The sequence below is a fragment of the Pleurodeles waltl genome, chromosome 3_1 (assembly GCF_031143425.1).
Source record: "Pleurodeles waltl isolate 20211129_DDA chromosome 3_1, aPleWal1.hap1.20221129, whole genome shotgun sequence".
Taxonomy (NCBI): Eukaryota; Metazoa; Chordata; class Amphibia; order Caudata; family Salamandridae; genus Pleurodeles; species Pleurodeles waltl.
This window is the reverse complement of record NC_090440.1, coordinates 431,463,801-431,489,399: the sequence shown is the minus strand read 5'-3', so window position 1 is coordinate 431,489,399 and position 25,599 is coordinate 431,463,801. Positions and strand designations below refer to the sequence as shown.

At 47.3% G+C, this 25,599-nt stretch overlaps 1 protein-coding gene across 2 annotated transcripts in view; it reads left to right on the top strand.

The window, feature by feature from the left end:
• RHCG (Rh family C glycoprotein) overlaps nucleotides 1–25,599 on the top strand; it is a 384,997-nt gene that overhangs the window by 61,318 nt on the left and 298,080 nt on the right. The window contains exon 1 of one of the 2 annotated variants that reach the window (XM_069222699.1): nucleotides 24,814–25,160. The exons of the other annotated variant lie outside the window; for it this stretch is intronic. Within the exon in view, the coding sequence (XP_069078800.1) occupies nucleotides 24,977–25,160 (184 nt within the window). The 5' untranslated portion in view covers nucleotides 24,814–24,976. Of the gene's footprint in view, nucleotides 1–24,813; nucleotides 25,161–25,599 lie in introns of those variants that run through there. 2 annotated transcript variants of the gene reach the window in all.

Genomic DNA, 25,599 nt, shown 5'->3' with positions numbered 1-25,599 from the left:
CCCAAGAAAGCATTTCCAGAGGCTGGGGGAGGCTACTCCTCCCCTGCCTTCACACCATTTTCCAAAGGGAGAGGGTGTCACACCCTCTCTCAGAGGAAGTTCTTTGTTCTGCCATCCTGGGCCAGGCCTGGCTGGACCCCAGGAGGGCAGATGCCTGTCTGAGGGGTTGGCAGCAGCAGCAGCTGCAGTGAAACCCCAGGAAGGGCAGTTTGGCAGTACCAGGGTCTGTGCTACAGACCACTGGGATCATGGGATTGTGCCAACTATGCCAGGATGGCATAGAGGGGGCAATTCCATGATCATAGACATGTTACATGGCCATATTCGGAGTTACCATTGTGAAGCTACATATAGGTAGTGACCTATATGTAGTGCACGCGTGTAATGGTGTCCCCGCACTCACAAAGTTCAGGGAATTGGCTCTGAACAATGTGGGGGCACCTTGGCTAGTGCCAGGGTGCCCTCACACTAAGTAACTTTGCACCTAACCTTTACCAGGTAAAGGTTAGACATATAGGTGACTTATAAGTTACTTAAGTGCAGTGTAAAATGGCTGTGAAATAACGTGGACGTTATTTCACTCAGGCTGCAGTGGCAGGCCTGTGTAAGAATTGTCAGAGCTCCCTATGGGTGGCAAAAGAAATGCTGCAGCCCATAGGGATCTCCTGGAACCCCAATACTCTGGGTACCTCAGTACCATATACTAGGGAATTATAAGGGTGTTCCAGTAAGCCAATGTAAATTGGTAAAAATGGTCACTAGCCTGTTAGTGACAATTTGGAAAGAAATGAGAGAGCATAACCACTGAGGTTCTGATTAGCAGAGCCTCAGTGAGACAGTTAGTCACTACACAGGTAACACATTCAGGCACACTTATGAGCACTGGGGCCCTGGTGAACAGGGTCCCAGTGACACATACAACTAAAACAACATATATACAGTGAAAAATGGGGGTAACATGCCAGGCAAGATGGTACTTTCCTACAGCCACACCATCACAAACTTAACAGGTGGTCAGGCAAACAACTGGGGGACAAGGCAAAACAATGGGCCAATAAACCACAGTCAACTATTATCTAAGTATACCCTCTTGATGGCTAACTGCAGGTCTTTGACAGTGCATAAACTATATATTAACCTTCTTCTCTCAACAAAAAGCCCTCAGTCCTTTTCCTTACAGAAACCTGGCTCCATGAGGGCTCTGGACCTGACATAGCACTGGCATTGCCCCACCCCTATTCAAGTACAAGATTAGATAGATCTTCTGGTAGAGTTGGAGGAATCGCCACCATCTGCAATGACACTTTGAGAGTTTCCACCCAGTCCTTCCACTTACAGGAGTGCGGAAGCCTTCTGTTCTCCCACAATTTTAGCCCCCAATTCACCCTTTCGGGCTTACTAGTTTATCGCCCTCCCGGTTCGGCGCAACAGTTCCTTGATGCTCTCCCTGATAAAGTAGCAGAACTCATTTGTACTAGACCTACATTCAGTATGGTTGACTGCCCAACAGAGAGGGATCTCAGGAGGTCAATAGCCTCCTCACTGAGGGTAGCAGGGCTGACTGGGGCAGGGCCTGAGGTGTCTGGGGTGAAGGAGATGCCCATCCTCCTGGGTGAGCGGGCACAGGAAACTCGCTGAGGGGCTGCTGGGAGGGTGATGCTGGTACGGGGGTGGCGGCTGTACCTGTAGTTGGGGTGGGCACAGAGGTGTCCACCAGTGCAAGGGAGTTTCCATCGGAGGAGGTGTCGCTGTCGATACTGTCCCCTCCTGTCTCCGTCGTGGTGCTCCCCTCGACCTCCGTCCCACTGGTGCCCTCACCATCGGTGAATTCAGCCTCCAGGCCCCTGTGGGATGCAGCTCCCTCCATCGGCAGTGCCTCTGCTCCTCCGCCAGATAATGATAATGCACAAAAGGACAGGGTGACAAAACAAAAAGGGGGGGAGAGACAGAGGCACTTGGTCAATGCCAGCAACAACACTACCATTGGCGTCCACAACTCACAGGGAACAGCCCTATGCACTAGACTATGCACTACCAGTTACAGTGCTGATCACCAGGCTATGGGGTTCAATGCCTAACACCATTAGCTGAACACCTGAAACCCACAGGACCCTGCCAGTAGTAGATGCCCACTAGCATTATTGGATTGGAGTGCATCTGAGCCCATTATGGAACCTACCCTGCCATGTTCGCCCTGGCCTAGGGGGGAACCCACAGCCCACATCCCCCACCCAGGTAACACCTTAATGCGTGCAAAGTCATGCTTCTGAATCTGTACTCACCCCCTTGTGGCTGCTGTGATCCCTTAGAGCTCCTATCCAACTCCGGATAGGCCACTGCCAGGATGCAGAACATCAGGGGGGTCAGGGTACGACGGGCACCCCTTCCTCGTTGGGAGGCCAGCCCCAGCTGGGCCTCCTCTGTCTTCCTTGCCCAGCGGCACAGGTCCTCCGCCCGTTTGCGGCAGTGGGTGCTCCACCTGTCAAAGACCCCCAGGGTCCGCAACTCCTTGGCGATTGCACAACAAATACCCTTTTACTGATGGGTGCTGACCTGCAGAAAAACATACAGCAGAAAAAGTATTATTCATACCGTACGGACTGTTATACTCATGGACCAACATATCCCTCGCATCCTCTTATGCACAGACATTGCCCACCGAACATGCAGCACTGCCCAGGACCCCTCAGCCCACCCCCTACATGAGGCTTACACACACAGCGCTCCATACATTCATGCCCCACGCATTGTGCTCACAGTGTATTCACCTGTTGGTCTGGAGGACCATAAAGTAAAGGGTACTAGGGTAGGACCCCATCCGCCAGTCTCTCCAAATCCTCCAAAGTGAAGGCAGGGGCCCTTTCCCCAGACACTCGAGCCATGGTCGCTTCCAGACACAGGTTACAGCAGCACTTGCAGTGTAGGTCTTCTCCTGTTGAAGGTGAGGTAGCAAGTGACTGAACAGATAGAAAATGGCGGTCACGCCTGCAGCGGTGCGTACCGTCACCACCGCCGTACATCACCATTGGCTCCTGGAACCCGTAGGCCCCAATGATAACCAATGCGGTGTTGTACGGCGGTCCTCGACCGCCTCCCGCAACGGCGCACAATGTCAGCGGAATTACCTCATTTCCACTTGTGCCTCCTCAAAGGTCAGGCAGCCGCCATTTCAGTGGGGCACAGGCCATGGCACCTAACTGCATCACAGCAGACATACGCACATCACACGTTCACATACTGTTTCTGTAAAAAAAAGAAAAGCATATTAATCTGAGTATATTTTTGAATATGACCATCTGCTCACCGTTTTTCACCCTCGAGTTCAACCGCTGAGGATGAATAGGAGATGGAGACATCCCCCTGTGTACAGACCCCTGGAGGACCTGGTGACAATGGAGGACAGGCACATTATCCTACCTTACAGACTTGATAGGACCACAATGCAAGAGCTGTGTGCCCAATTAGAGCCAGACCTGATTTCAGCTATCCACCACTCCACAGGTATCCCCCCTCTAGTGCAGGTCCTGTCAGTGCTCCTTTTCTTGGCAAGTGGTTGCTTCCAAGTGACAGTGGCCATGGCATTAGGGATGCCAGAGCCTATGTTCTCAAACGTGCTGACCAGAGTGTCGTCTGCCCGGATAAAACACATGCGCAGCTGCATCGTATTCCCCCAGGTGGAGGATTTGGCCACAGTGAAGGCTGACTTCTATGCAATGGGACATGTCCCCAACATCATTGGTGCTATTGATGGCACACATATTGCCTTTGTCCCACCCTGGGAAAATGAACAGGTGTTCACAAATAGAAAGAGCTTTCACTCTCTGAATGTGCAGATGGTGTGTTTGGCGGACCAGTACATCTCCCATGTCAATGCAAAGTATCCTGGCTCTGTGCATGATACCTTTATCCTGAGGAATAGCAGCATCCCATATGTGGTGTCTCAACTCCAGAGGCACAGGGTGTGGCTAATAGGTGTGCCCATGGTCCCCACACAGTTTATGTGGGTTTATCGGTGTGGGGTTGGCCCTAAGGGTGAGTGTCTGGTAAACAGGTATCCCTCGATATTTGCAGGTGACTCTGGTTACCCCAACCTCTCGAGGCTACTCACCCCAGTGAGGAATGCCAGGACAAGGGCAGAGGAACGTTACAATGAGGCACATGGGTGAATAAGGAGGATCATTGAGCGCACCTTTGGCCTCCTGAAAGCCAGATTCCGGTGTCTCCATCTGACAGGTGGATCCCTATACTAATCACCCAAGAAGGTGTGCCAGATCATCGTTGCATGTTGAATGTTGCACAACCTGGCCTTGAGACGCCAGGTGCCTTTCCTGCAGGAGGATGAGGCTGGAGATGGTCGAGTGGCAGCAGTGGAGCCTGTGGACAGTGATGAAGAGGAGGCAGAGGAAGAGGAAATGAACAACAAAACTACTATAATTCAACAGTACTTCCAGTGACACACAGGTAAGACACTGTGACTTCACCTTCCATTGCAGTTTTGTGTTGGACATTGTACATGGCAGCATGATTTTCCTATTTCTATGGCCACTTACTGTACCCTTTGGCATCTCTATTTTCAGATATATGTGGCCCACTCTGGCTCCTGGTGTGTTTACTGCTGTCCACTACAGGTCATACCTATTTATATGTAACTGTACATTTGAATTTCAATGTTTAAAGCTTGTTAAACTAATACATATTTCAATCAATTTAAAGACTCCATTCTTGTATTAGTATCACAGGGGGGGGGTTTATTTCTGTTATAATAAGTGTATGGGGTATTGAAATGGGCTAGGTTGATGGTGGAGGAAAGTCCAGGATAGAGTACAGTCTATTGGTATCACAGATGCATTGTCCAAGGGGACATAGGGAGTGGGGCAATGGCAGTTCAAGGCGGACAGGGTGACAGAGTGGGACACAAGAGTGACATTCAGGGGAGGCTTATTTCATGGCAGGGGTCTTGGCAATGCTCTCTGGTTTCTGCCTGGATCGCAGGGACCTTTTGCGTGGTGGTTCTCCTTCTGCAGAGGGAGGGGTGCTGGTGGCCTGTTGTTCCAGTGGCGGGGCCTCCTGTCCACTAGCGTCAGTGGAGGTGAAGGGCTGTTCATCGTGTGGCTAGTGTCAGGGGCCCGTTGGTGTGTCACTGCCTCCCTCATGATGTTGGCCATGTCTGCCAGCACCGCTGCAATGGTGACCAGGGTTGTGTGGATGTCTCTCAGGTCCTCCCTTATCCCCAGGTACTGTCCCTCCTGCAGCTGCTTGGTCTCCTGAAGGTTGGCCAGTATCTGGGCCATGGTCTCCTGGTGGTATGCTCCCAGGATGTTGGTGAGTGCCTTGTGGAGAGTCGGTTCCCTTGGCCTGTCCTCCCCCTGTCACACAGCAGTCCTCCCAGCTTCCCTGTTGTCCTGTGCCCCTGTCCCCTGAACCATGTCCACTGCCACGGACCCCAAGTCCCTGATCATCCTGTGTTTATGAGGTGTCCTGGGGTCCCTGTAGTGGTGGACAAATTGCTGATTGACGTGTCCTGGGGACAGAGGTATGGGCCCGCTGGGTCGGTGCCGTGGTGGTGTTTTCTGAAGGGGGAGGCTCTGTGGTGGTTTGGGACTGTGGCTGGGTCACTGTGGGAAAGTATCATCTTGCCTGGCATGTTACCCCCATTTTTACTGTATCTATGTTTGTTTTTGCCTGTGTCACTGGGATCCTGCTAGCCAGGATCCCAGTGCTCATAAAGTATGCCCTGTATGTGTTCCCTGTGTGGTGCCTAACTGTATCACTGAAGCTCTGCTAATCAGAACCTCAGTGTTTATGCTCTCTCTGCTTTTAAAATTGTCACTGCAGGCTAGTGACTAATTTTACCAATTCTGATTGGCACACTGGAACACCCTTATAATTCCCTAGTATATGGTACCTAGGTACCCAGGGTATTGGGATTCCAGGAGATCCCTATGGGCTGCAGCATTTCTTTTGTCACCGATAGGGAGCTCAGACAATTCTTACACAGGACTGCCACTGCAGCCTGATTAAAATAACGTCCACGTTATTTCACAGCCATTTTACACTGCACTTAAGTAAGTTATTAGTCACCTATATGTCTAACCCTCACTTAGTGAAGGTTAGGTGCTAAGTTACTTAGTGTGTGGGCACCCTGGCACTAGCCAAGGTGCCCCCAAATGGTTCGGGCAAATTCCCCAAACTTTGTGAGTGTGGGGACACCATTACACGCGTGCACTACATATAGGTCAATACATATATGTAGCATCACTATGGTAACTCCGAACATGGCCATGTAACATGTCTAGGATCATGGAATTGTCCCCCCAATACCACTCTGGTATTGGGGGGACAATTCCATGCATCCCCGGGTCCCCAGCCTAGAGCCCTGGTGCTGCCAAACTAACTTTCCAGGGTTTTCTCTGCAGCTACCGCTGCTGCCAACCCGCAGACAGGTTTCTTCCCCCCCCCCCCGGGCCTGGGCAGCCCAGTCCCAGGAAGGCAGAACAAAGGATTTCCTCTGAGAGAGGGTGTTACACCCTCTCCCTTTTGGAAATAGGTGTGAAGGGCCTGGGAGGAGTAGCCTCCCCTGGCCTCAGGAAATGCTTTGAAGGGCACAGATGGTGCCCTCCTTGCATAAGCCAGTCTACACCGGTTCCGGGATCCCCCCAGCTCTGCTCTGGTGCGAAACTGGACAAAGGAAAGGGGAGTGACCACTCCTCCAGAGTGAGCTCCTCCAGTGTGTCCCAGACCTCTGCCATCTTGGATGCAGAGGTGTGAGGGCACAATAGACACCTTTTAGTGGCCAATGCCACAGGTGACGTAAGAGACCTCTCCTGATGGGTGCTTACCTTTCTCTGTAGCCAATCCTCCTCTGAGGGCTATTTAGGGTCTCTCCTGTGGGTATCTCACCAGATAACAAATGTAAGAGGTCACCAGAGTTCCTCTGCACTTCCCTCTTCATCTTCTGCCAAAGATCGACCGCTGACTGCTCCAGGATGCCTGCAAAACCGCAACAAAGTTGCAAGAAGACTACCAGCAATATTGTAGCGCCTCATCCTGACGGCTTTCTAGACTGTTTCCTGGTGGTGCATGCTCTGAAAGCTGTATGCCTTCACCCTCCATTGGAAGCCAAGAAGAAATCTCCCGTGGGTCGACGGACTCTTCCCCCTGCCAACGCAGGCGCCAAACTTCTGCATCACCGGTCCTCTGGGTCCCCTCTCATCCTGACGAGTGTGGTCCCTCTAACACAGGAGCTGGGTCTAAGTGTTCCCGACAGTCCAGTGGCACATCTGTCCAAATTTGGTGGAGGTAAGTCCTTGCCTCCCCACGTCAGACAGTAATCCTGTGTACTGCGTGAACTGCAGCTGTTAGGGCTTCTGTCCACTCTTGCAAGACTTCCTTGGTGCACAGCCTAGCCCAGGTCCCCAGCACTCCATCCTGCATTGCCCAACTCGCTGAGTTGGACTCCGACTTCATGGGACTCCCTTTTGTTGTGCTGAGTTGACTGTCATGCTCAGATCTTCTGAATGCCTGTTCAGGTGCTTTTGCAGGTGCTGTCTGCTTCTGTGTGGGCTCCCTGTATTGCTGAGCGCCCCCTCTGTCTCCTTCTCTAAGGGGCGACCTCCAGGTCCTTTCTGGGCCCTGGCAGCACCCAAAACCTTCAACCACAACTCTTGCAGCTATCAAGGCTTGTTTGCAGTCTTTCTGCGTGGAAACAACTCTGTGTCCTCCAGCACACCGCGGGACAGCTTTTACCCAAAGGAGAAGTTCCTGGCACCTTCCGTTGTTGCAGAATCTTTGGCTTCTTCCACCTGGAGGCAGCCCTTTTGCATCTTCATCCGGGGTTTAGTGGGCTCCTGCCCACCCTGGACACTTTCATGACTCTTGGACTTGGTCCTCTTCCTTTACAGGTCCTCAGGTCCAGGAATCCGTCTTCAGTGATTTTCAGTCAGTTGTTGTCCTTGCAGAATCCCCTATCTCAACTTTACTGTCTTTCTGGGGTAGTAGGGTAACTTTACTCCTACTTTTCAGGGTCTTGGGGTGGGGTATCTTGGACACCCTTAGTGTTTTCTTACACTCCCAGTGACCCTCTACACACTACACTAGGCCTGAGGTCCATTCGTGGTTCGCATTCCACTTTTGGAGTATATGGTTTGTGTTGCCCCTAGGCCCATTGTCTCCTATTGCATTCTATTGTGTTTGCACTACTTTTCTAACTGTTTACTTACCTGATTTGGTTTGTGTGTGCATATTTTGTGTATATTACTTACCTCCTAAGGGAGTACATCCTCTGAGATACTTTTGGCATATTGTCACTAAAATAAAGTACCTTTATTTTTAGTAACTCTGAGTATTGTGTTTTCTTATGATATACTGCTAAGTCATATAAGTGGTATAGTAGGAGCTTTGCATGTCTCCTAGTTCAGACTAAGCTGCTCCTCCCATGTTGTTCGTTGTGGGGGAGAAGGTGGGGACCCACCGCCAGTCCTCTGTACAGCTATCTGGTGTCTTGCTACCACGGAACGCACCTTCCAACATAGGTCGTTCCACCTCTTCCTGATGTCATCCCTTGTTCTTGAGTGCTGTCCCACGGCATTGGCCCTGTCCACGACTCTCCGCTAAAGCTCCATCTTCCTAGCAATGGACATCTGCTGCACCTGTCATCCGAATAGCTGTGGCTCTACCCGGATGATTACCTCCACAATGACCATTAGCTCCTCCTCAGAGAACCTGGAGTGTCTTTGTGGTGCCATGGGTGTAATGTGAGTGGTGTGTGTGAGGGTGTGTGGGGTGATGTGTTGGGGGGTGTGCTGTGAGGTGCGTGGATGGTGTATGGGTGATGGTGTTCTGTGGCTCTGATTCAGTGGGTGTGCCAGGCTTGTCTCTCTCAGTTGTCTCATTTTTTTTTCGTAAAGGGTTGTGGGTACTGTGGATGTGTGTTTTATATTGGTGTGGGTGTGTTGTGTGGTGGTTGTATGGGTGTCAGGTGTGTGTATTTTGAATTGTCCAATCTGGTGTTGTTTTGTATGTGTGTGTGTATTTTGAGTGCAGCGGTCTACACCGCCAATGGTTTACCGTGGTTGAATGTCCGCAGTGGTGATAATGCTATGAGCGTAGTTCTGTTGGTGTAATAGTGTGGGTTTTGCTACCACCATTTTATCACTGACCTTTGGGCTGGTGGACTTGTGTGTGTGTCTGTATAGTGGCGGATTTCTATGTGTGGGTCAAAATATGGGTAGCGGTATACCGCCACGGTCGCAGTATTTTCGCGGCAGTCAGCATGGCGGTAAGTGGCACATACTGCCAATGTCATAATGAGGGCCTAGGTTCTGCCAAATTCCTCAGTACTTTTGTTCTAACATCAGGATACAGACAGATTGCTTTGACTGATGGAGCAGAAGAGAGGTCAGCATTCTCAACTCCTGAGGGCCATTACCACCACTGGGTGATGCCCTTTGGCTTGAATAATGTCCCGCTACTTTCCAACAGTTGGTTAACATAGTCCTGGCTGGCAAAGTGGCTTTCTGTGCCGCCTACTTAGACGATGTTGCTGTCTACAGTGTGAGCTTATAGGAACACCTGCATCACCTCCAAGAGGTGCTTCAGGCCCTGCAACAGGCAGGCCTGACAATCAAGGCCAGCAAGTGCCTGATTGTGGAGGGTTCCGTCGTATATTTGGGACACCTGGTAGGTGGTGGCATGGTGCTGTCCCCTCCAGGCCAAGACTGAAAATATTGTGGCCTGGTAACCATCTAAACTCAAACCGAAGTGAGAGCCTTCCTAGGCCTTACCGCTACTACAGAAGATTTGTTAAGGGCTATGGCACCACTGTTGCCCGCTTAACTGAGCCAACTTCAAGGAAGCAGCCCTGGTTGGTGATCTGGACAAAGGTTTGTCAGAAAGACTTGATACTCTCAAGGAAGCAAAGTACCCAACATCTGTGCTCAGGGCCCCTGATTACCCCAAGGAATTCATTGTACGGACAAATGCTTCAGAACATGGCATAGGGGTAGTCTTAGTACAGCTGAATGGCCTAGACCAACCAGTAGCCTTCATTAGCAGGAGGTTACTTCTACAGAAACAGAGGTGGAGTGCCATTAAAATACAAGCATTTGCTGTTGTCTGGGAACTGAAGAAGCTGAGACCATACCTGTTTGGGGCTAATTTTGAGGTCCAGACAGACCACAGGCCCCTCAGATGACTCATGCAAATGAGTGGGGAAAATCCTAAACTCTTGAGGTGGTCCATCTCTCTACAGGGAATGGACTTTACAGTGGAGTATCACCTGGGGACTGACCACGCCAATGCTGATGGTCTCTCCAGATTATTCCGCCTTAGTGAAGAGAACTTCCAAGGGGTTGGGTAGCTCTCCCCACTTTCAGCTAGGAGGGCACATGTTAGACCTGACAGTTTTTGGGTGGTCATCTCACAACACGTTTTGCCTGCCTCCCTCCCTTTTTCTGATCTCATTTTTGCGGGTTTTAGGACTCTGTGTACTTTACCACAGTTGATTAGTGCTAACGTGCTTGTTCTCTCTCCCCTAAACATGCCTAATACCCAATTGGCATATTTCGAGTATTTATACGTCCCTAGTAAAGTGCACTACATGTGCCCAGGGCTTGTAAATTAAATTCTGCTAGTGGGCTTGCATCACTGATTGTGCCACCCACATAAGAAGCCCCGTAACCATGTCTCAGGCCTGCCTTTGCAAGTCCTTTGTGTGCAGTTTCACTGCCGCTTTGACTTGGCATTTAAAACTACTTGCCTAGTCTTAAATCCCCCTTTTATTATATATACTTCACCCCTGAGGTAGGCCCTAAGTAACCCACAGGGCAGAGTGCTATTTAAGTAAAATGAAGGACATGTAATTGTAAGTATTACATGTCATGGTAGTAAAGCACACCCTAAGTCATTTTGCACTATTGTGAAGCCTGCTCCTCTCATAGGCCAGCACTGGAAATTCCCTTATATACTTTTAAGTTGTAATTTCTGATTTTAAAAGGAGTGGCATTGTCATGTTTGGTATGGTTGGAATGGTAGTAAGAAATCCTGCTAACTGTTGAAGTTAGATTTAACCCCTTAGCTGCTGGGCCTCACCCCCCACCCCAGTGCTGAGCTCACGCCAAATGTATGTCCTTTTTTTCCAACATCCTAGGGATTCTAAAGGTACCCAGAGTTTGTGGGTTGCCCTGGAGGAGACCAAGAAATTAACTAAAATACAGCTAAAAATAAGTTTTTTTCAGAAAAATTGGACAAAAAGGGCTGCAGTAGAAAGCATGTGTTTTATTCCCCTGAAGATGGCGTCAACAAAGGATTTGCGGTGCTAAAATCACCATCTTCCCAGCTTTCAGGAACAGGCAGACTTGAATCAGAAAACCACATTTTTCAACACAATTTTGGCATTTTACTAGGACATACCCCATTTTTACTATTTTTTCCGCTTTCAGCCTCCTTCCAGTTAGTGCCAGAAATGGATATGAAACCAATTCTGGATCCTGGATAGCTAAACATTTCTGAAAAGTAGACAAAATTCTGAATTCAGCAATTCATTGTGTAGATCCTTCAAGGTTTTCCTACAGAACGTAGCAGCTAAAACATTGAAATTGAGGTGTAAAAAAGAGCCATTTCTGTCCATGTTTTCTTCTAAAACTTTTTACATCTATGTCAGATTTTTAAAAGCAATATATCATTACGTATGCTGGACTCTTCTGTTTGTGGGGATATATAGGGCTTGTAGATTCATTAAAAACCCTAGGTACCCAGACCCTATAAATGAGCTGCATCTTGCAATGGGTTTTCATTGTATAGCAGGTATACAGCAATTCTTTTGGTGAAATATAAGGAGTCAAAAATAGGTATCAAGGAGACCATTGTAGTTCCAAAATGGGCACAAGATAAGGTGTTGAGAATCAGTGGTTATTTGCAAATCTCTGAACTCTGGGGTCCCCGTACCAGCATGTGAATTACAGGGCATTTTTCAAAAATACTTATTTTTTTACACATTGTCTTAGACAATGGACAATAACACTTGTTCCTCTATTCTGTATTTCCCCAAGTCTCCCGATAAAAATGGTACCTCACTTGTGTGGGTAGCCTAGTGCCCGTGACAGGAAACGCAACATGGACACATCACATTTTTCATTGAAATCTGACGTGTTTTTTAGAAAGTGCCTAGCTGTGGATTTTGGCCTCTAGCTCAGCCGGCACCGAGGGAAACCTAGCAAACCTATATATTTTTGGAAACTAGACACCTAGGGAAATTCAGAATAGGGTAACTTGTGGGGCTCTCGCCAGGTTCTGTTACCCAGAATCCTTTGCAAACCTCAAAATTTGCAAAAATACATTTTCCTCACATTTTGGTGATGGAAAGATCTGGAATCTGAGAGGAGCCACCCAGCATTCCCCCAAGTGTCCCAATAAAAATGGTACCTCACTTGTGTTGGTAGGCCTAGTGGTCACGACAGGAAACGCCCCAAAATGCAACATGGACACATCAAATTTTTACATTGAAAACTGACGTGTTTTTTGGAAAGTGCCTAGCTGTGAATTTTGGTCTCTAGCTCAGCCGGTACCTAGGAAAACCTACCGAACCTGAGCATTTTCTAAAACTAGCCACTTAGGGGAATCCACGATGGGGTAATTTGTGGCGCTCTCAACAGGATCTGTTACCCAGAAGCCTTTGCAAACCTCAAAGTTTGGCAAAAAAAACACTTTTCCCTCACATTTCAGTGATAGAAAATTCTGGAATCTGAGAGGATCCACAAATTTCCTTCAACCAAACATTTCTCCAAGCCTCCCAAAAAAAATGGTAGCTCACTTGTGTGGGTAGGCCTAGTGCCCGTGTTAGGAATGGATCACACAACAATCAATGTTAGTCCTTACAGTTGAACCTGGGGTGATCCACTCCTGACACAGGCAGTAGGTACAGGCACTCACGTGGGGTAGCATTTTAACAGGACAGGTGGGGAAACACTGGGTGGTAGGAATGTTGTCGATCCCAACCTATTCCTGTAGTTTGTGTGACAGAAATGCAAGAAAAAATTGATTTTTTATTCAACATTTCACCTTTGCAGGATATTCTGGGTAAAAAACCTTTAGGGAATCCACACAAGTCACATATCTGTGAACTGTCCCAGGTGTCTAGTTACCAGAAATGTCTGGGTTTGGTTGGTTTCCCCATATGGCCACTGGGCCCGGGACCAGAAACACAGGTGCCTGCCTTACAAAACCAGGTTGTTTTGTGAAAAATAATTTTGATGTCTCCACAATACAATTTGGGCAGTGGAATTTGGGGCTGAACTAAATTGGGGCACTCCCAAGAGAGCACTCTGTCTGTACTTGCTGCCACATGCATCTGCTCTCTGAGTTGGGCTAACCTGCTATTGTCCTACAGCACAGTCTGTGCTTGCGAAGGGACAGCAGGACTGTCCTCATCACCTCCCTCAGAATCACTGGAAGAATAATTGTTGGAATAATGACTCAGAGAGTCTGCGCCACTGTACTATCCCTCAGATGCTGTCTCAGTATCTGCTGTCTCAGTCTCTGATCCTATGTCAGAGCTGTCCTCTATAACCTGAGTTAGGGCTTCAGCAGCAGTCATCCGACAAGACACCCATCTCTGCTACTGGCTAAACTCTCACTCTAAAACACTAGCCTACATAGACAGTCACAAAATTGCTGGTGGGTGTGTGTGTGATGTGTGCAACAGTAAAGGTCAATCACCTTACCTTTGCTTCTTCCCTCAATCAGCATGTTCTCCCAAGACATTGGAAAAAACAAAAAAGACACACTATTACTTCACCTTGTCACATACCAATCGTCACAGTCTTTAGAGCCTCTGGAGCCCAGTCCAACAATCATTATTGGTGCTCCCACTCCCATGACCTCCTCCTCAGATTCCCTCACTACCACCCAGCAAAAATGCCCTTCATCTCTCTATAGCCCCCCTCGCACGTACATTTCATTTGTATTATAGGGAAGGTAATGGCTGGCTTTACTAATCCACTCAGCTATTTACATAAAATACAGATTTGATCTTTGTAGTAGGCATATAAACCTTCTGTGCTACTTTATGACATCAAAACTGTCACTGTACAAAAGTCAGATCCATTCGTAGCAAAACATTTTCACAAGTGTTACTTGACTTTTTTATTGCTACCTAAAAGCTACAGTTGAAACGTGTCAGTTGAAGTATGTGCATTATTCTGAAGACGCAAACTGCTACTGCAAGAGAACTGGTTGTGAATATATATATATATATATATATATATATATATATATATATATATATATACATACATATATGTAAAGAGACCACTTTTATATGTGGGTGTGGTTTTCCTGGGGACCGATTGCAGCCCTCAGGGAAACCACACACGCATTGACAAAGGTGATCGCTCTCTTTCTATATGTCTATATAGATATACATATCTATATATAGATCTCTATAGATATGTGTATATATAGATCTATATATATATATATATAGATCTATATATTTTTTAATAGCTGTATGGTTTCCCTGGGGGAAACCATATAACTATTTAAAAAAATTCCCCCATAGGGGGTCAGCCCTGCTCAAGGACCACTCCCTGTCAAATTTTTTTTTAATATTATCATATTTTTTTTAACCCCTGGGGGGTGCAATTGTGGCCCCCAGGGGCAAACTAACATTATTTTTTTTAATATGCCCCTGGGGGGGTCGGCCCGTTTTTAGAAGGGGGCTGACCCCCCCTCCAAGGGAATTTCCTGGTGTCTAGTGGCTTTTCCTGGCCCTGGATCGCAGTAAACCATTTCAGGAAGGCCTTGGTTAAAAGGGGAGAATCTCCCCTTTCAAATGAGGCCTTCCCCAACAGTGGGGAGGCTTGTTTGGGCCCAATTTCCCCACCAGAGCAGGAAGCGGCCTTACCTCCACTTCCTGCTCCAGTGAGGAAAACAGATTGTGACGTCAGCACGCATCTCGGTGCGCTGACGTCACAAAGGGGAGGGTGGGGGGAGACATGGAAGCTTCTGTGTCTCCCAACGGGTATTTTTTTAAAAATCCTCCGTTGCGACGCACCGGAGGATTTTTCAACCCTCCTCCCTGGTGTTGGCCACTGGTCGTGACCTGCATGAGGGAGAATGTGTGGGCATCGGCCAGTGGCCGACGCCCGCACCCATGAGGTTAACATTACTATTTTAGAAATGCCACTTTTAGAAAGTAGCCATTCTTCAGCACTTACTGCTCTCTATGCCTTACAGCCTGTCTTCAATAGACGGCTGGTCTGTGCTGGTTGACGGCTCACATGGAGTATTTCAGACAGACAGCCATAAACACAGGACACTCAGCTGCATCTGCATTCATCTGAATACTGATGGGACTTCCTGGGCAGGAAGAGTGGAGGGGCTGTCACTTACACTTGAATGGCTAGTGGCCTGAACTCACACAAGGGGCTGATACCCCCGCCCCACAGGTCTCCTGGCAGACAGGACTGGTAAGAAAGGGGCACTGGTGTATTCAAAACCACCTTTTGGAGTGTCCTTCACATCAAAGGCACATTTGGGTATACATACTGGGTATGTGACCCCCTAAAATCAGTCACTTCTGGACCTACAAGTGGACTCTGTCAGAAGGACTGCCGTGCTGTGCAAAGGAGCCATCTGGACTGCCTTTCTGGAAGGACTGCTCTCCTGCTTTTTTTCCTGCCGCCTGCTGCACTCTGACTCTGCTGGAAAGACTCTGCCTTAACCCACAAGTGATCTCCAAGGGCTTGGACTGAGCTTGCCTCCTGTTAAGAAGTCTCAGGGCGATCAAAGACTTCACCAGAGAGAGAAAATCCACTGAATTGGAAAACCGATGCAACGCCTCCAACATTCAATGCAGCATCTGTCTTGTGGCTGAAAAAGTGTTGCATCGCCTACCACATTGACACAGTGCCTGTTTCATCTTCCCAGTGCATTTTTAATTTTCCACGCATTGTCCCTGGGCGTCAAAATATCCCCACACTCCAGTAAGGAGCCAAAACTGCCACCCGGAAATCGACGCATCACCTTGCCTGTGAGGAAAGAATCGACACAACACATTTGCTGCACCAGAAAAATCGATGCATCACTATGCATACGGCCCTATGCATTGTTATTTTTTAGGCATCCCAGATACTTTGTGCTAAATAGTTAACACTATTGATTCCTATGTGTTGAGACTTACCTAAACCTCTAAAAAGTGATATCTTGACTTGTGCATATTGAATTCTTATAATTTTGGTCTTATTTCATTCAGATAAAAATTATCTATTTTCCTAAACTGGTGTGGAATCCTTTTTGTGGTGTTTTTCCTGTGTTACTGTATGAGTTATTGCACAAATACTTTACACATTGCCTTCTAAGTTAAGCCTGTCTGCTCTGTGCCACGCTACCAGAGGGTGAAAACAGGATACTTTAGGTTGTGTCGTGGACTTACCCTGACTAGGATTGTGGTCCCTATGTGGCCAGGGTGCATACCTCTGCTAAATAGAGACCCAATTTCTAACAAGCAGCATTCTTGTTGCGGGTTTAGACTTTCATTCGTTTCCATGAAACTGCTCCTTATAGATAAGTATCAGTTTGCACCCTCTGCATCACGCTGGTCTGTATTTCATACTAGGCAACTCATCGGGTCATTGTTCTATCAACCTAGGAATGCATTAATTTCAGTTTTATTTTCCTCCACATTGGCCAACCAAAACCCATTCCAGGTCACGGAGGACATTTCAATATTTTCACCACTCAAAGGTACCTTCTGATTTCCATCACTTATTTTCTCATGTGGTAATTTTATCCCAGCAATTGTGTTATTATATGTCTTTTTAAGTTTTAAGGCTCTCTTCGATCCACTGCTTGGGAAACCTCTGTTATCCTTTAGTTCCTTTTCATAGTGGCAGCTGAGAGAGGAGTCTTCTCTTTGCAGAAAAGAACTGTGCAGGAGGCTGTCTTCTGTGTTTTTTAGCAGTGGTAGTGGGGTGGAGGTTGCCATGCTTGGTTGAAGTACCGAACCTATAGCATAGTAAGTAGGGCCTCTTACACCGAGACAAACTTCTGGAAACTTTTGACAGACTCTACAGGTATAGCTGTTTTTTTAACTGTGTCATATAATTACTGTGACATTCCTGCAAACCACCTCCGCATTTGCTGTTTCCTGAGGCTGACCAGAGAGACAACCTGTGCTGCCTGACCTTCATGCAGCACACCTTTGATGGCGGCTCAGGAGCCCGGGTGGACTGTAGCAATCTGGGGGCCCATACTCCCAGAGTGTGCCTGTGCCCTGAGGCCCTGTTTGACCATGAACAAGGACTTGCTTTCCTACTAGGATTGCTGGCGCCTCCTCCAGGAACCTTACTGGACATTCTTGGGTGGGCTGGGCATGGGAGGAGTGCAGCAGAGGGATGGGTCTGCCCCTGTCAGGGGCTTTGCCCATTTTTCAGATTGCTGTTTGGTGTCTTGAGGGCCATGGAGCTGTTCCTCAGTTGTGGGCCAACTTGGGGATGCTGGGCAGGACCCCTAAAAATGTGGGGACATTCGGAGCACCTGCGAGGCAGCTGGCAGGCATGACAGAGTACTGCAGACGATGGCACAGACACTCCTGGCATAAATACAGGTGGACCCTGAGGTCATGGATAACTGTGGAGGGAGGAACCTCCAATCAAAACTGAGGGAGCCCCCAGGAAAGAATATCAGAATACCTGGAGGTGAGTCTTTAGTGCAAACCCCTTCTGTGACTCATTACCAACCTCTGTGCCTACCGGGCCCAGGGCCCTCTGCACCCCCTGAAGGGGGCCACAGTGGTGTGTGGAGGCCCCTTAGATGTAGCACAAGGAAGAGATTGGGCCCTGGCACCCCAGCTTACTGGCCTGGCCAGAACCCCTTGGCCCGAATTACAGTCCAGGGTTTAACTGTCTGGGATACTTGCTTTATGCCCCATCATGGGTTGTCAGTCTCGCTAGAAGGACACAGCCCCTGGCTAACAGTTGGTACGGGCCTGAAGGTGGCATCTTGGACAGGGCTTCACAGTCGCAGCAGAAGCAACCCCTTTACTAGCAGATAAACTAGGCTCTATTTTATTACCCATCAAAGACACCAGGGAAGCTCTTGAACTTAAAATGGATACTGTAGTAACAGATATAGGTTTCCTTAACGATGACTAGCGTAAGTTGGTGGACTGAGTAACAAAGATCAAACAGTTGCTGGCAGAACTTACACCTGCAACAGGAGACTTGAAGACTAAGATAGCTGACATGATGGATAAGGTTTGGGTGTTGAAACACAGGGTGGAGGATGCAGAATGAAGGGCTCCCAGAAACAACATGTGGGTGGTGAGCCTATCAGAACGAGTAGAGGGCAATGGCATGGTGGCTTTCCTGGAGGTCATGCACAGAGATACTGTGGCCTGAGAGAGGCTGCCCTCCTTCTTTGCTCTAAAACAGACTCATAGGGTACCGGTGCACCCTGATTCCCCTTTGGATCTAACTCACCCCATGGTAGCAGAGTTACTTCACTTTCGGTACTGGAATCACATACTGCAATCAGCCCAAGAACACTGTGACATCCACATTGAGAACTGCAGAGCAATTAAATTCCTGGATTTCACATTGGCAGTGCAGAGACAAAGAGCATCATTTGTGGAGGATAAAAAACAGCTTTGTATGCTAGGCATGAAATATGCAAAGCTGTACCCAGCAAAACTAAGCGTGATCACAGACCAAGGTACCAAAGTCTTCTCTGATCCACAGGAAGTATGAACTGAAAACCAGCAAGAACCTCAGGGACCAATAAGCACTCGTCCACAACCCCAATTTATCAAGAGACCGCGCCCTCATAGCAAAAGCAACTGAGGAGGCTTCCCGACAGCAGCCCAATCCCAACACGACAGGCAGAGCAGTGAAAGTAGCAGTGAAGCAGACCATTTCTGACTCTGAGCATGCCCCAACTCCAAAGGGTGGCATGCCTGGGGCACCAACACTGACCCTGCTACGGACTCCACACTGGACATGGGACGGAGCACTTGCCTACCCCACATCACCACCCAGATGGCAGATGAACTTGTCTGAGGAGTACATTTTTTCTCTTTGGCTGGAGGAGAGCACATGCTTGTGGGGTTTTGACCCTGTCATATAAGTATGGTGGGCATCCTTTTCTGCCTTGATATGATTGCAGATAAGTGACAGACCACCTAAGTATGCTGGCATGGACGGATGGATGGTGGTACATCTGGGGAGCTCCCACCTACTCCGAGTCTCTCCACCTTGTAGGCATGTGGGCACTGTTGCCCATTTAGCTGTTTGCCTCATTTTCTAGCGTTTGGATGGGGGGATGTTGCCTTTCTACCTAGGCTGGGGAGAGTTGGGTACTTTGATTGGTTGTGGTTGTCAGTGCTCCATCCACTGTTCTGGACTGGCATGGAATGGGTTGTCACACTGGCCGTTAGCGAACTGGACCGGGACACCCTCTTGATGGCGAGTAGACACTCTTAGGCCCCTATTTAGGAATGATGATGCACAACTGTGCTATTGCAGTTGTGCGCCATTTTTGTTAACGTGGGCTAACACCATTCCCTAACGCCATCCATGCGCCATATTTTTAAAAAGACGCACAATAGTGCTAAAGAATGGTTAGCGTCTCAGAAAAAGACACTAGAGAGTGATGGATGGCGTTAGAGGAAATGGCACTAGTGGGTCAAAAATGAGAGTAGGCTTATTAGCAGCAAAATATCTGAAGCTAGTAAGCCTAGCATCATTTCGTGATCCAGAAGCAGCCTAAGTATAGACAGGAGTCACTAAACAACCCCAATACCCACCACAGGGGACCAGTGTCCGCAGGACAACCCCGACAAACCCAATGGTGGCCAGGGAACCCCATGTAAAGGACTGCCAGTGGCACACCACACACATACATTTACCTGTGATGGGCTTCCTCCTGCAGTAATGTCCCTGAAGTGTGGGTGGTGGTCATGCTGGGGTGGGCATCTATGTGCCCATTCCATGGTGTTCCCCATGGAAATGGGCCTACCAGCACTTTAACGTCTGGTATGACCAGCTGTTAAATTATGACGCTAATCGGGCTTAGTGCCATTCTTTAGGTCCGTGTTAGACCTGACAGCCTTAGGGTGGTCATCCCTCAACTTTTTGTCTGCTTCCCTCCACTTTTTTGACACTATTTTTGCTGGTTTTAGGACTCAGTGCACTTTACCACTGCTAACCAGTGCTAATGTGCATATGCTGTCTATGTCTAACCATGTCTCAGGCCTGCCATTGCAAGGCCTGTGTGTGCAGTATCACTGCAACTTCGACTTGGCATTTGAAAGTAGTTGCCAATCCTTAAACTCCACTTTTTCGACATATAAGTCACCCCTAAGGTAGGCCCTAGGTAACCCATAGGGAATGGTGCTATGTAAGTAAAAGGCAGGACATGTACATATGTGTTTTATATGTCTTAGTAGTGAAAAACTCCTAAATTTGTTTCCCACTACTGTGAGGCCTGCTCCTTTCATAGACTAGCATTAGGACTGCCTTCCTATACTTTTTGAGTGGTAGATTCTGATCTGAAAGTGGTAACCAAGTCTTATTTAGTATGGACAGAATGGTAATAAAAAATCCTGCTTAATGGTGAGGTTGGATTTTATATTACTATATTAAAAATACCACTTTTAGAAAGTGAGCATTTCTATGCACTTAACAGCCTCTGTGCTAGGGATGTAATGGTTACGCCCACCGGCACAGTGCTCCTGTGCCAAGGACGTAACCATTACGTTCTGGCAAATGAGCTCAGAGGGAGCGCTAGCGGTCCTTCCGTTGGCTTAGCGGAACATGTTGAACGCTCCCGCTGCTTAGATTATAAGGCGTACATGACCCAAGTGCATGCAGAGCAAGGCAAGGCTGGAACACTGCTGGCATGGCTAGCTAGTCCCACAAAGAAAGGCTCACAATTTCTGGAAATGAAAACAGACGCATGAACAAGATGTGATAATTGACACCTTGGTAAGGTATTAACTAAGCTTTATTGTAATAGCAGAAGAGACAGAGTGGAAACCCCATAGAGATTTTCCTGTACATCCCCTTACACCAGATGATGCAGATAAATTAGAGGTGATATACTGATGAGGGAAGAACGTTAGGGAAGAGGTTAAGAAGATGGTCAAGGGAAAGGAACTGGAATCAACAGTCTCTTAATTGAGTTCTATTCTGCATATATCAAAGCACCCCCACTCCCCCAGGGCTCCCCAACCCCCCGACCTGTGACTCCCTACTAAGCGGTGGAAGAAGCCCATTCCCTTCCACACTCAATGAAAGAAGCACTGGTAGTTTCCCTACTTAAACCTGAGAAACCCTCTCCCCAACAATGTGACAATAGATAGGCCATTATGGATGCTAAACAACGCTTATCAGATACTCAGTTGCATTCTAGACACAAGACTCCTGCCACCTATGTAGAGAAACATCCGCCCAGATCAGTCCAGGTATATCCCAAGCTGTAGTACAGCAATGAATATACGGGGCTTATTAGCTATTTTATGAACAATCTGACCATCATTGCGAAGGCCTTGTTCCTGTCATTAGATACAGAAAATGATTTTGATAGTCTAGATTGAGATGTTCTTTATAGTGTGATGTCTAAAATGGGTTGGAACTGGGATTCATTGGGTGTGTGCAACTATTACACTCCTCACCCACTGCCTAAAACGTTTTAAGGGTTGGGCAAATTGGATTCTGGCCCAGGGCCCTAGCTTTTCAGGGTGGCCCGTGATAAAGCCAGCTCTGTTCTGGAGAGAGAGCCTTGTCTGGTGACCTTGTGTAATTTTTAAATCGTTTTTCCTTTAATTTATTTTTAATGTGGGTGATGTGTGAGAGTCTATTACAGACAATTTGCAGAAAAATGTTGTTTATTTTTCATGCAACATCCATAAACACGTTTGTATTCGATCAAAACATGACCTCACATAAGAGAAATGGGAGGATGTCACAGAGATTGTTTGCAGTAATATCAGTAAACTGCTGCTGTGTTGAAATATTGAAAACACACATCACGAGCCCTGAATAATAGATGTAAACAATTTGAACCAGTGTACCTGTGCACCGTTAATGACCTTGCCAAAGACACGTGAAAGAGATGAAACTGGATCAGAAAATAAAAACTGTTCCTTGTAGGGGCCCCCAAAATACATTTGACCCAGGGTGCCCATAATCCTTAAGATATCCTTGCCCACTGTGAGAGTCCAGATGGGCCAAGCTATCAGTACCAGGTGGAAAGGAGTACCAGAAAGGGTTGTCCCCTGCCCTGCTATTGTTCGCCTTAGCAGTGGAACCACTGGCATGAAGAGCGAGAATACATACCCGAGGCATCATGAATTACAGCTCCCTGTATGCCGTTGATATGATGCTTTTCTTTAATGACAAGAGAACGGACCACAGGAAGGTGGTGCAACTGCTCGGTGTTTTCGGGGACATCTACGGGCTGCCCATGAATTGGCTCAAAACTAGCATGTTCCACTGATGGTATCTCTGACACACTCGGAATGCTCTGGGACTCAACATCGATAAAATACCTGAGGGGTTGTATTTACAGATATAGCCTTGACGTCCTCGAGGGGGATATTGGTGCAGCCATCACAGCCTTCTGAACCACCTTGGCCTTTTGAAAAACCTTCTCAATCTTGGTTAGCAGTCAGAAATCGATTGCTAAAATGTTGGTCCTACCAGGACCTTTGTAGTACTTTGAACTGCTGTCAGTAGTTGTCACTCGAAGCACGTTTTGAAATCTGGACTCTATTTTGGTGGACCTGATTTGGAGTCGGGGCAGTGATGGATGAAGAATTGGGGCCACAGTCTTTGAAACATGCTATTTGGCTGCCCAGCTGCAATGTATCTGTGGAGGCTACAGGGTGTGTGGGCTGGAGTTGGGGTGGTGGCTTCTCCCGACACACCAGCTGCAGACCTACTGTTGGCTGCTCTATACCCAAAGCTAACCAAGGTAGAAGGCCACAGTGACCCAAAAGCAATCAGGCATTTCTGTGTTCAGTCCCTGCAGAAGGCACAAACAACTGATCTGTAATCCTACGACACCCCCCTTACAATTCTTACCTGCACTCCATCACAAGGGCAATTGAAGGGAGCCGGGGGGGTAGGTGGAATGGGTGATTAAACCCGTTGGCACTCTGTTTTGTAATCCTTTGAGGAGTTGAAGGAGGAATACGACATCCTGCAATTTTTACTGCATGGCACTGTGATGGCGGCTACATGGAAACACTGAGGAAGAGGGAGTGCAAAGTCCCCGATGCACTGAGGCTGACTGTTTCTCTGCTCAGGGGCAAACACACATCGAGTCCTGCCGGGGATATATCAAGCACCGAGAGCAGACCTGACCCACCTGCTTACCCCTCCTAAAGATAAAGGGGAAGCAGACTTGAGAACTCTCATCTCCGACGGGAACTGGACAAAAATTCTAGAAGTGATCCCGAAGGAACCCCGAAATGCTTGGTTCAAATTGATCAACTATTACATTATTCACTGTGGGTACGTCACGTCTAGTAAACTTAATACCTTTATTTCCACACATTTTCCATATGTGCCCCAAATGTGATTTAGAGGGGGTGGAGATGTTACATGTGGGAGTGATCGCTCCTGACTCCCTATCGGACTGAGGTGCTTCAATTCCTGACCACATTACAGATTTATCTCCTATGACAAGTGTACTAGGACTCTACCCCCACCCGACCAAGAAGAAGCCGTCATCTAGGTGTATTGCTCTGGTACTGATTTTGACTAAACGTTGCATAACGATCCAATGGAATACATTCACAGACACCCCTCTTTTCTACATTCCAATCTACTGATACGGTCCTAGAGTCGGCCACTGTGAACATGCGCACCCCATTCTGACCAATTAAAAACTGACTAGCCTGATGCCCTAATGTCCGCTTTGGACTTCCATTACAACCCTTCCATTTAGCATTTGACACCACTGGGAACATGGGATATGATGCTTGTTAATCATGCCCGTGTTTAACTTCTATCTTTCTGCACTGCTGGACTGTCCAGTCGATTATATGTTGACTGAATGGGATGGCACTGATCTGTAACTGCGTTTCTCAATATACTCACCATTAACACACTTAAAGGCTGGATATTGACTACGTTGTCTTCAGTGCTTATATACTGTACAAATACTGTGCCTATCCGAAATGCAATAAAATATATTTACAAAACAAAAGCCTTAGCTGACTTCGCCAGTGGACTTCTTGACCTGGTAGCTCGTCTGCTGCAGGGCTAGGGCTAACATAACATAAGATATAACATGTAACATATCGCACAACATATAACATGACATATAAGATATTACATAACATATAACATATTAGATAACATAACACACAACACAACATATAACAACACATAACATGACAACATGTAACACTGCATCACGTAGCATTGCATAACCTCACATAACATAGCAACATAGTATACCCTCATATAACATCACATTGCATCACATACACATATCATAAAAGTTGCTGTGGCTTTCACGTATACTTCTGAGCGCAAAGATTTCTCTTGCGAATGCTGAACCCCTCTCAAGAAACCGCACTTCATTTCTTTAAAACATCTGAGTGCAAAATACTCTGCTGTGAGCGTTTCCATTTTCACTGCAACAGCAGCAACTGTTATCAGATGACCAGAAAAGAGAATAACATTTTTCCTTATTCAGAAACTCCACCCTCAGAAAAGAGAAAGATGTGGGACTCCAAGGTAAATGACACCATCAGAAGTCCCACCCTCCTAAACGTACCTACCTATATAGGGTGAAGGAGGCTTGTACACAGAAAAAAACTGCCCGCCTTAACCTTTCACAACTGCCTTTGTCTGTAAGAAGACAACCCAGGCATATGTCAGAGAAAACTTTTATTTCATTGATCTTTAACAAGTAAAATTAGATCAGTTACGTTTCTAGTAAAATAGTTGCAGCATCATATTTATCTACGATGTTAAGAAACACGAGCATGCGATGGCGGCTGCCACTCGTCTGTTTCATCTGGCAGATTGCAATGATCATTCTGTTCGGGATCTTTGTGCGATATGATGTATTTTCCGATCCTTCGTGGAGAATATATGCACAAAAAAAGAACATCGCCGATATCGACAACGACTTTTATAAGACATACCCAAGTAAGTGCACGTTTTTAACTCCTCGTGTGGTGAGAACAGGAAAACAAATGCTGCAAGAGTTGCATTCTAGTGCATGTGTAATACTGTATTCCAAACATCACTCTATAATGGGGAATATCTGGAAAGATTCATAGGAGGGATTTTTGGGGAGAGTTTACTAGTTTGCTTATGAAATGTCAAGAGGTTGCTCTTTTTATCCTCTTTGCCCTGCCACTTCCCAAAACATTCCAGGGTCCGAATCATCATTGTTTTTCACTTCCTAAGTCATACTTCTCAATGCTTTGAGGTTTCACGAGGGTGGAGGTGAGTGGTTTAGTGGGTGATCCTATTGAAATCAATGGAGATTAACAATTATTTGGAGAGTAAGGAAGGGTCAGGGCAGGATATTCCATATAAGTCTATTGGAGAAGGCATTTTGCTTGGGAAGATGAGTGAAAGG